The 12,157-nt window shown below is 35.8% G+C and overlaps 2 protein-coding genes across 12 annotated transcripts in view; one reads left to right on the top strand and one right to left on the bottom strand.

Annotated features, from left to right (window-relative positions):
* KANSL1L (KAT8 regulatory NSL complex subunit 1 like) overlaps positions 1-12,157 on the top strand; it is a 579,301-nt gene that overhangs the window by 71,814 nt on the left and 495,330 nt on the right. The gene's annotated exons all lie outside the window — the stretch shown is intronic.
* The window catches only part of CPS1 (carbamoyl-phosphate synthase 1), a 308,550-nt gene that overhangs the window by 93,298 nt on the left and 203,095 nt on the right, over positions 1-12,157 (bottom strand). For all 11 annotated transcript variants that reach the window (XM_084998960.1, XM_084998953.1, XM_084998959.1 and 8 more), the window contains 2 exons: positions 4,376-4,485; positions 1,015-1,159 (listed from right to left, as the gene is read on the bottom strand). In XM_084998960.1, the coding sequence (XP_084855086.1) occupies positions 1,015-1,159; positions 4,376-4,485 (255 nt within the window). The remainder of the gene's footprint in view (positions 1-1,014; positions 1,160-4,375; positions 4,486-12,157) is intronic.

The raw sequence follows: 12,157 nt of genomic DNA, 5'->3' as shown, positions 1-12,157 counted from the left end.
CATTTTTATTGTTTTATTATGTACATAATACAAGGCTTAAATTTTTGGCGACGTGAAGAAGAAAAAAATTGATCACAATTTTCTCTTAAAGTATGTAATGGGTACCCTAGTAATCATGGAGAGAAACAGCCTTACCTGGTTTGCTAAATCCTGAGACTAAACCAGGTCCCTCTTCTTAACACCCTGAATTTTCCCCCATGGCATTTTATTAATAATCTAATTAATAATTACTTGCTGAATGTACATAGAGAAAAAATAATAATTTAAGTTATATTTAAAGGGGACTGAATAGCTGGTGGAAATGGTGAGAAATAGAGCTAAATTAAATGATCAGCCCAAGTCATTTTAAAATAGAGTGGTGATTAAAAAAGAAAAAAAAATAGAGTGGTGAATTTGAAGTGTAAACTATTGAATTGTTTATATGGTTCACATTCCTAAGATATTATTCAAATTTACCTTGAATAGGAAATTTTAACTGTTTGCTTTTAAACTTGCATATAAGTTATCTTTTATTCATCTCCCAAAGAGGATGAGATCAAAAGGTAAATAACTGACTCAAAGTTGATTCTTAAAATCCTTTCAAAAGGTAATTCAGCACCAATTCATGCAGCATAGTTATTATCTGAACTCATAACAACATTTTTCCAAACAAAGCCAAGCTTCATGCACAGCATTAAGAAAAATCCAAAAGTGCCCTGAGAAATGAAACTCAGAATGATGTCATGATAAAGAAAATTCTCATATACTGAGTGAGGTTGAGAATATAATTTTTTTCATTTTTTAAGATTTTTATTTTTTCTATTATAGTTGATTTACAGTGTTCTGTCAATTTCTACTGTATAGCAAAGTGACCCAGTTTTTTATATACATATATATATATATTATTTTTCTCACATGATCCTCTATCATATAAATTTAATCATTTGTACTATAATATTCAGGTCAAAAGTTTGTCCATTTTAGATTCTTAAAATAAAGCAACTGTTCTTTTAAAATAGTCATGACTGGTACTACCTTGATCCCATCGGACTCCATATACTTGCTAAGTCCCAATTCATCCAGTGCAGTTGTGTCAGGGGCTCCACCATTCCCCACAATAGGATTTGCCATGGTGAGAATCTGTCCCTTGTAAGCCGGGTCAGTAAGAGCTTCCGGGTACCTGGGTTAAGAAGCAAAAATATTACTGACAAAATCTGTGAGTAATTGGCCTCTACATACATGATCTTAATTACTGAACCGTTGAAAATTAGAGATCATGAGAATAAAATGCTATAGGCCTGTGTCTATATTTTGCCAAACCTAGGGAAATTTTATGATAGAATATGGAAATGTATCCAGAGATATGACTAATATGAAAAGAAAAACTGACTCTTAAGTACTAAGGCATAATCCCATTTAATTTTCATTCCCTCAATTTCCTAAAATTTTTAATTTCTCAAAAAATGCTTCACGGAGTCACATTTTTTTTTTTTTTTTTTTCTTTTTGCTATTTCTTGGGCCGCTTCCGCGGCATATGAAGGTTCCCAGGCTAGGGGTCGAATCAGAGCTGTAGCCACCGGCCTACGCCAGAGCCACAGCAACGCGGGATCCGAGCCGCGTCTGCGACCTACACCACAGCTCACGGCAACGCCGGATCGTTAACCCACTGAGCAAGGGCAGGGACTGAACCCGCAACCTCATGGTTCCTAGTCGGATTCATTAACCACTGCGCCACGACGGGAACTCCCGGAATCACATTTTTAAAAATTTTTTTACATATTGCTCTGTTTAAAGTTTACAGATAATCCTAAAGATTCCCCTAGCCTACCAGATATGACTGAGTCCAAACTGACATTTACTACTGAGGGCTGACAGTTTCAGCAAAATATTAACAGTTAAAAATTGAAAAGCTTTTAAAAAATATCTTTTAGGATACTGAAAAACATCCTGATTATGTCAGTGGTGGTTGCATGAGTAAATATGTTTATTAAAATTCATTGAACATTTAAAACACTGAGTTAATTTCTATGAAAGAAATATTTGATAAAGTTGAATTTTTATACTTTAGTTATAGAAGGGTTTAGTTTGAGTGCTATTATTAACTTAGAATAAAATCACTCTCACAAAAATTGACTGGAAGCTTTTCTGACTTCTAAATTAAAAGATTCCAAATAACTTTTATTTTCGTCTTTTTAGTGCCGCACCAGTGGCATACGGAAGTTCCCAGGCTAGGGGTCGAATTGGAGCTGTAGCTGCCAGCCACAGCCACAGCCACAGCAATGCGAGATCCAAGTCTCATCTGTGACCTGCACCATAGTTCACAGCAACGCCGGATCTTTTAACCCACTGAGCAAGGCCAGGGATCGAACACATGTCTTCACCTTTGTGGATACTAGTCAAGTTCATTATCACTGAGCCACAACAGAAACTCCCCCAAATAACTTTTAAAGTACTGATGAGAGTTAAACTGAATCTTTCTCATGGATTGGTACCAAAAGTGAATTTAGGTGCTGAGGGGGACAGAATGACAAACTTGAAACCAATAAACTTCAGTTCAAGCAGCAGTCAACATAAATTCTTCAACCCCCATCCAGACTGACTCCTCCAGAACTCCCTTTGTCAACAGAATACTTAGTCTTTCGGCTCAGCAACCTCTAAGGTGACTAAAGTGCTGTGATATTTATCCACACCTCCATCAGCTAATTTCTCAGATGCCTCTCACCTGTCAGGAACTAATAATTTTTTAACTAAGCTTATATGCTGTATAAATGTATTTCTTGAAGATGAAAAACAAAATAACCCCCTTAATTATCAACCACCTTACTGAGTGAGACACTGAGTGAACGAAAGCAGCATTTCTCAATAGAAAATAGGGTCTGTGGACTAATCTTATTAATGAATGCCTTTTCTACAACAAAAAAGTCTTTAATTAATTTAATTTACTTCCCTTTCTTCTTTCTCTCCATAAAAGAACTGGCCGTTCCCTTTAAACATATGCTTACAATGCTCTCCCCAGTAAATGAATAAATACAGCTTGTCCAAGAGAACTGCAATGTTGGAAGCAAATTAATCCATCAGGTCCTGTTTGACTTTTGTGATGTGACAAGATTTATTACCCGTAATCTATCACAGAGAAGAAAACTCTAGTGCCCTCCATCATTCTGATCTATATTAAACAGTTGTTTGTTGGCAGGTATATTAACACAGCTAGTAATTAGTGCTGTCGAGAAGCTTAAATAATTGCCTGGTGAAGCAAAACTTTGCAAACAGGTTTCATACACTGTAATTTAATGTTCTCACCAGTGGAACTATTTTAAAAACCATCTAATAGTCTTCATTTCAAACAGAGAGCTAAGAGTTTAGAGAATAATTCACATTAATAATATAATGGAAATTTGGTCAATCAATATCTTCAATATCAGTTAATCCAATGCCTCCTTTTCTTTATAAGGCTAACAGAATTCCCCTAAAGAATTCATCAAATATTTTACAGTTTATTCTATTGAATCTCTAACAGAAACCTCTTAAAATGATCTAATTTTTAAGACATAATTTTTAAGCCCCTAGCTGTAAATTACTATCTAATCCAATCCCCTCACTTTTTATATGTGGAAACTAAGATTCATAAAGGTTAAGTTATTTCCTCAATATCACATAATCAGTTACCATTGAAACTAAGACCAAAACTTCAACCTCCGGGCTCCCAGATGAATATTTGTTGGCTAGATAAAAACAGCTATATGATTTCTATGGTAGCTCTTACCTTCTTTACTGTTCACCTATTAATTAGTAGATCTTAAATACTAAATTTAGTCTCAGTTGATAAACTTTGAAAATATCAGATCTATGCACCTCCTCTCCCATTGATTAAGATAAGAAATGTATCTGTTATTCCACCTTTCTTATTAAAGTGCAAAATTATGCAAAATATCTAAGGACTTTCTGAGCTCTTTACAGTCGTTCATGTTACATGTGCAAAGCTGCTTCTTAACTTCACCAATAGAATGGCACTTGAATGTGCTACCCATCCTTTCCCCTGCTCCAATCTTCATCTTAATCAGATCCACAACCCATGCCTTACAGAAGCCATTTGGAAATCTTACATATCTTGTGCCCTTATACCCTAAGCTTCTAGAATTAATTTTGTTATTCTCTATTGGGGGAACACTAGTGTCCATATTCTTTTTTCATTTACAGCAGCAGGGATGAGTTTGTGTCTATTTATCTTATCAGGGATGGTTGGAGCAAGCTATGTATAAACATAGGGCAAATTTAGAGCAGTGTGTAGTATTATTATGATGATGCAGTGATTTCAACTTCAACCATGAGTAAGGGCATCCAGTTATTCCTTTATATAGAAGAAGAAAAAAAGCCTTGGAATGGAAGCATTACTCACCCTGCCAGGCCAGTATTAAAAACCACTTCACCAGCAACAGAGGATGGATGGCCAAAGGAGTAACCTTTCATCTTAGTTCCATCTTCCAGGACAATGTGTGCTGTCTGTGCCTAAAGAGAATTCATGAATCTTAGTAGAATACAAAATATGAACAGCACCAGTTGAAAAAAATCCAAAAGTATAATACGCAAACATATTAAATAAATGCAGTGTATATTTAATGAAACCATGCTGCCTAGATTTGGAGTCACTCTCCTGTTACTTATCACTTTTCTTCAAATGTATGGCTCTTGTCACTGGCAGGTGTTTTATTTTGTTTTGCTTGAAAGAGGAACTGAAGCATGTCAATACATTGTCTATCCTAAGTCTACTTGCACAGTTATTGACAATCCAGAAATACTTCAATTTAGCTGAAATGCTATGGGTCTGTCTTTTCCCTCTTAATATTCCCTAGCTTTGATCAAGTATAGCTTTAAGGGAAATTCATGAGTTTGCAAAAACACTCTGAATTGTACCACGCAGCTCATCGTTACTCGGAGGCTTAGAGCTAGAAGGAGTCTTCAAGGTTATCTATCAAATTGCGTTCCACAGAGCTCTCATGTTTGATGGAGTTGTCTCAAGGGCTGCCCCCTCCCCAAGGTTTATGATCATAAAGAAACTCGAATTTTATCACTCTATTAATACTGATACAAAAGCAAGCACTGTGGAACATCTGAAAATATACTGCCTTTTGCTTTTTAGTAGAGTTAATTATATCCATGTCTGGTTCTCTCTTTCAACTACGAGGCATTCTGAATTTGACTACTTCACCATACTAATCTTTGAGACAGCTTCTGTAAAATTCTTGGCTAAGAAGAAGGACAATTAGAGAAACTTATCTCAGAAGCAAGTATTATCTACACTTCAAAAATACTCTAAAGTCTATTATTGAGACGATTTAGGTCTAAAACTCAATTTCCATTAAATTCAGGGGAGAAAGAAATGTATTAAACCAAACCTTGGGGGTACAAAATCTAGACTCTGTAAAAAAAAAAAAAACTCTATAGGTCAAAATAATTAGAACATTTGTATTTTATTAAAAATAAACTATGAGGTGAAATAGAAAAGATGAACGGACCAATCACAAGTACTGAAATTGAAACCGTGATTAAAAAACTTCCAACAAACAAAAGGCTAGGACCAGATGGCTTCACAGGCGAATTCTATCAAATATCAGAGAAGAGCTAACACCTATCCTTCTGAAACTATTTCAAAAAATTGCAGAGGAAGGGACACTCCCAAATTCATTCTATGAGGCCACCATCACCCTGATACCAAAACCAGACAAAGATATCACAAAAAAAGAAAACTACACGCCAATTTCACTAATGAACATAGATGCAAAAATCTTCAACAAAATACTAGCAAACCAAATCCAACAATACATTAAAAGGATTGTATATCACAATCAAGTGGGATTTATCCCAGGGATGCAAAGATTCCTCAATATCTGCAAATCAATCAATGTGATACACCACATTAACAAACTGAAGAATAAAAACCATATGATCCTCTCAATAGATGCAGAAAAAGCCTTTGACAAAAATCCAATACCCATTTCTGATAAAAACCCTTCAGAAAGTGGGCACATAGGAAACCTACCACAACATAATAAAGGCCATATATGATAAACCCACAATGAACATCATTCTCAATAGTGAAAAGCTGAAAGAATTCCCACTGAGATCAGGAACAAGACAAGGATGTCCACTCTCGCCACTACTATTCAACATAGTTTTGGAAGTCCTAGCCACAGCAATCAGAGAAGTAAAAGAGGTAAAAGGAATCCAGATTGGAAAGGAAGAAGCAAAACTACCACTATTTGCAGATGACATGATACTATACCTAGAGAATCCTAAAGACTCTACCAGAAAACTGTTAGAGCTCATCCATGAATTTGGCAAAGTCACAAGATACAAAATTAATACACAGAAATCAACTGCATCTCTATATATTAAAATTGAAAGATCAGAAATCAATCCGATTTACCATCACATCCAAAAGAATAAAATACCTAGGAGTAAACCTACCTAAAGAGACAAAAGACCTGTACTCTGACAACTATAAGCCACTGATGAAAGAAATCAAAGATGACACAAATAGATGAAAAGACATACCATGCTCGTGGATTGGAAGAGTTAATATTATCAAAATGACTATATTACCTAAGGCAATATAAAGATTCAATGCAATCCCTATCAAACTACCAAGAACATTTTTCACAGAACTCAAAATATTTTCGAGTTTGTTTGGAAGCACAAAAGACCCAGAATAGCCAAAGACATGCTGAAAAAGAAAAAATGGAGCTGGAGGAATCAGGCTCCTTGACTTCAGACTATACTACAAAGCAACAATCATCAAAACCATGTGGTACTGGCACAAAGACAGAAATAAAGATCAGTGGAACAGAATAGAAAGCCCAGAATTCAAGCCACGCACCTACAGCCAACTAATCTATGACAAAGCAGGCAAGAATATACAATGGAGAAAGGACAGCTTGTTCAATAAGTGGTGCTGGGAAAACAGGACAGCCACATGGAAAAGAATGAAATTAGAACACTCCCTAACACCATACACAAAAATAAACTCCAAATGGATTAAAGACCCCAATATAAGACCAGACACTATCAAACTCCTAGAGGAAAACATAGGCCAAACACTCTCTGACATAAATGACAGCAACATCTTCTCGGATCCACCTCTTAGAGTAATGACAGTAAAAACAAAAATAAACAAATGGGAACTAATCAAACTTAAAAGTTTTTGCACAGCAAAGGAAACCCTAAACAACACAAAAAGACAACCCACAGAATGGGAGAAAATCTTTGCAAATGAAGCGACTAACAAGGGATTAATCTCCAAAATTTATAAACACCTTCTGCAGCTCAAAACCAAAAAAAAGCAAACAACCCCATCAAAAAATGGGCAGAAGATCTAAACAGACGATTCTCCAAAGAAGACATACAGACGGCCAAAAAACGCATGAAAAGATGTTCAACAGCACTCATTATTAGAGAAGTGCAAGTCAAAACCACTCTGAGGTACCACCTTACAGCAGCCAGCATGGCCATCATCAAAAAGTCTACAAACAATAAGTGCTGGAGAGGGTGTGCAGAAAAAGGAACCCTATTACACTGTTGGTGGGATTGTAAATTGGTGCAACCACTGTGGACAACAGTATGGAGATTCCTCTCAAAACTAAAAATAGGACTACCATTTGATCCAGCAATCCTACTCCTGGGCATCTATCCAGAGAAAACCATGACTCGCAAAGACACATGTACTCCAATGTTCACTGCAGCACTATTTTCAATAGCCAAGACATGGAAACAACCTAAATGCCCATCGACAGAGGAGTGGATCAAGAAGATGTGGTATATGTACACAATGGAATATTACTCAGCCATTAAAAGGAAGGAAATCCAGCATTTTTAGCAACATGAATGGATGTAGAAATTATCATGCTAAGTGAAGTCAGCCATACAATGAGACACCAACATCAAATGTTTTCACTGACATGTAGAACCTGAAAAAAGGACAGACTGAACTTCTTTGCAGAACAGATACTGACTCACAGACTTTGAAAAACTTATGGTTTCCAAAGGAGACAGTTCTGGGGGTGGGGGATGTGTTGGGGTTGTGGGATGGAAATCCTATAAAATTGGATTGTGATGATCATTGTACAACTATAAATGTAATAGTTGTTTACATTCATTGAGTAATAAAAAATAAAAATAAATAAACTATGAGGGAAAACATTCTGCAATAAGTGAGATAATCTGAATAATAAACTGAAATTTTATTATGTACAGTGTAATTTTTAAGACTGATGATGACATTACGGCTATATTTTTAAGAAGTCTCATTTTTTAAAGATATACACTGAAATGCTTAAGCATCAAATAACATGGTGTCTGAGATATGCTTCAAAATAATCAGAGATTAGGAAGCATGACTAGGCATATGGATGAAACAAATTTGGCCATGAGGTGAAATTGCTCAAGTGAGGAAGGTCTCTGTTCTCTCTGCAGGGTTAAGTGCATCCATTGAAGATAGAAACATGCTAATTCTCTACATTCCTTTCTTTGCATTTTTAGCTCTGGACCCATAGTGTCTAATTCTTTTGTATCCTACCACCCACCTTCAGTCTTACCAAACACACACACACACACACACACACACACACACACACGCACCAATCTTGCAGAAATGCAAAACATGATTTCTAGACCTCTGTTTCTACTCCTCTAGCTCTATAAAATGCACTGTTTTTCAAGTGTTAAAATGGTAAAACCCTCATTATTTTTCTATAGTAATCTTTTCTGTAGAAATTCGTTGCCTCTTTTAGTTGCAAAGCACACAAGTCCCTCCACACTGGAATGACTGCTCTTCAATGTAGTGTTTGATTGTCTTTAAAACAATATACCATGTGCCTATATATTGTTTATGTGTAGTGTGCATACATATTAATTTATATTTACACAAAACTATTTTAGCATGTACTATTAAAATTGATATTTTTATAGTACTCCTCTCGACAGTAAGTTTATTTTTTTTTAATTGAAGGTACAATGCGTGGATTTCGATTTATATTTCTAAGGAAGTTGGACAAAGTGCTGTCCTATACATTCTTATATGTTTGTGTGCATGAGTGTCTATGTTAGTGTCCACGGGCAGAGTTGGCCAAAAATAAATAAATAAATAAATAAAGTTGTCCTTCACTCAGCTTATCAAATAACCTTTGAGATAAAGTTTTTGTTTTACCTAAGGCCTTGGAACCAGTGTTCAAGATCTCAAGCTTGACACTTTATCTTTAAAGAGTCATGGTTTATCATCTCAGCCAATAAACTAAAAAAGCATTTGGAATTACTCAGCACAGAGGAAACCACAATAAGTACTTAATGTAATATGCTTGATGACAAGACTTCCCTGACAGATATTGGCTTAAAATGCAACTTCTGAATTCTGTTTCTATATTCAGGAAATCACCTTTGCATGGCAATTCTTCTAATAACATGATTTCCTTATTTTATATTTTATTTTAATTTTTCAAATATTCTTTATTTATAATTCAAGACAGAGATTGATGATTTTAGGAAGTAAGAGTGATTATGTTCAGTGTATTTCCAAAGAACATTATAAGCTAATCAAACGTCTATGGTGATAGTTCTCCATAGGGGTATATTTATTGGGAAAATTTCCTAGGTATCTTTGACATGTTTCACAAGGTGAAAACCTTTGGTCCAAATAATGGAAATTCACTGTCAAAAAAATATTTTCCACTGGAAGTATTATTTTTTGTTCTTGAGGAAGTCATGTGTAACCTACAGGTTTTCACAAAATGGGGGGAAGGCAGGAAACATTTTCTTAAATAATATTTAACTTTGATAGAACCTAAAATAACTGTACTTAGTTGGCAAAACTTAGTGTGAGAACTGCAAATTTCAATTGTCCTTTATATATCAATTTATCAACTCTGCTCTGAGCCAAACCTGCCTAAAATAACACCTCTGTTTATATTTTTCCTTTTGCTTTTCTCTATCTTCTTCTCAACTAAGAATTTCAAACTGATCTATGGGCTACACACTATCTAATTATTTTAAAGAAAGGTAAAAATTAGCATAAGCAATCTGACCCTCGTTAGCCTGTTCCTACAATTCTATTTGGTATTTTTCTTCCCCTCTTCATGGGACTAATTTTATACTTTGCTTTCTGTCTTTTAAAGATATATTTAAGGAGACACTTACTGTTGCCTGAAATAGTCCCTGAAATTGTCCTCAATATGTCTTATTGCTCCTTTAATTATATTTTTTGTTCTTTTTGGCAGCTTTTATAGATCTTCCAATCCTCCTTTCCACTACACATTATATTTTTACAAGCCTTCTGTTTATTGCCTATAGTACCATTTACAGTCCACTTAACTACACTGGCCTCCAATGATTTTAAAATGATGACTGCCAATTGACTTATCTATGAATTGATGGAGAGACTCCGCACAAAGAGCTATTACTTGGAATCCCCTCTTCTAGCTAACAGGTCCCCAAATGCTATTTCATTTCAAGGAGTCCAAAAGAAATCACTTCGTTACCATCGTAAGGTATTTTACTAGCCTCAGTCCTAGTAGAAAGAGGTCTATACACTAAGAATTAGACTACAACGTTAAATGATCATTGAAGTGCCTACTGCTGGAGAACTTTGGTAGTCTGAATGCTGAAAGTGCAAAGGAAACCTTAATAAGTCTGTACACTCATAGAATGTGAGGGAAAGTAACCAAAGGCTATATTATACATAAGTTCTACAAAATAAATGGAATCTATCATGACATGGTCCCTAAGTGTTTAATAAAAACATATAAGCCAGAGTTCCTCTCATGGCTCAGCAGAAACGAATCTGACTAGTATCCACGAGGATGCAAGTTCGATCCTTGGCTTTGATCAGTGGGTTAAGGTCTGGCGTAGCTTGAGCTGTGGTATTAGGTCGCAGATGTGGCTCAGATCTGGCATTGCTGTGGCTGTGGTATAGGCCAGTGGCTATAGTTTCTATTCGATCCCTAGGCTGGGAACCTCCATATGCCATAGGGACAACCATTAAAAAAAAAGGTATAGGCCAATAAAACATCTTAGACCTCCAGGCTCCAGGTAGCAGCATTATTTAGCTCCTACCATGCGCCAAGTACTATGCTAGGCTCTGGAGATACAGGGATAAATGTCGACCCCTTCACTCCTTTAATAAAAGGGCCAGATATGTGCATGGATGGTAAAATATGGGAAACCTCAAAATAAGTATCTCTGCAACATCTGGAGATAAAAAAGTAAATTAAATATTCTCGCCTTTTGGATATTTCTTTTTAATAATTCACCCTTTCCTTACCATTCATGCTTTAAGTAATAAAAATTAAAATTTTAAGTAAGAAACTTGTCAAATTTTTAATTTAAAATATAAAGTTTAAAGGCTTTACTAAAATGTCATTCATCTTCTTAGCAAGACCTACACAAAATCACAATATGCCCCCCAACAGCCTATCTCCTTAGTCTACTCTTTCTTCACAGCACTCATTGACTTCTAACATATCATCCAGCATCTTATTTTAAATATCTGTCTTATCCCACTAGAAAACTGAACTTCACATGGGCAGAGTGTTGTCTGCTTTGTTCACTGATGTGTCTGCTTCCAAGGGCCAACATCAGTGCCTGGTACAGAATAGACAATTATTTAATTTTTTTTTTCTCTTTTGTCTTTTTGCCTTTTCTAGGGCCACTCCCTTGGCATATGGAGGTTCCCAGGCTAGGGGTCGAATCAGAGCTGTAGCCGCCGGCCTACACCAGAGCCACAGCAACTTAGGATCCGAGCCGAGTCTTCGACCTACACCACAGCTCACAGCAATACCAGATCCTTAACCCACTGAGCAAGGTCAGGGACTGAACCCACCACCTCATGGTTCCTAGTCAGATTTGTTAACCGCTGCGCCACGGCAAGAACTCCGACAATTATTTAATTTTAGTTTGATGAATAAAGCATCATTAAGTGACAATATAAATAAAATGCCATTTAAAAAACACCAAAAAGCATGATTATATACTCAATTTTTAGTTTGTTCTAGATATAAATTTTCAAATAAGCAAATATCTGTCTTGAGTTGCCTTTTCACTGTTTAACTGATGGTTCCTTTCTATAATATAAGTGTAGTCAAGTATGGAGATTTTATGGTGGGAAAGAGATGTGAGTGACATTGAAGGAGAAAGA

Source organism: Sus scrofa, chromosome 15, assembly GCF_054392235.1.
Source record: "Sus scrofa isolate SSC_HxYL_T2T_F1_AM1 chromosome 15, Sscrofa_HxYL_maternal_Yorkshire_Landrace_v2.0, whole genome shotgun sequence".
Taxonomy (NCBI): Eukaryota; Metazoa; Chordata; class Mammalia; order Artiodactyla; family Suidae; genus Sus; species Sus scrofa.
Note: the sequence above shows the minus strand (reverse complement) of the source record. Positions and strands in the feature narration are given on the sequence as shown.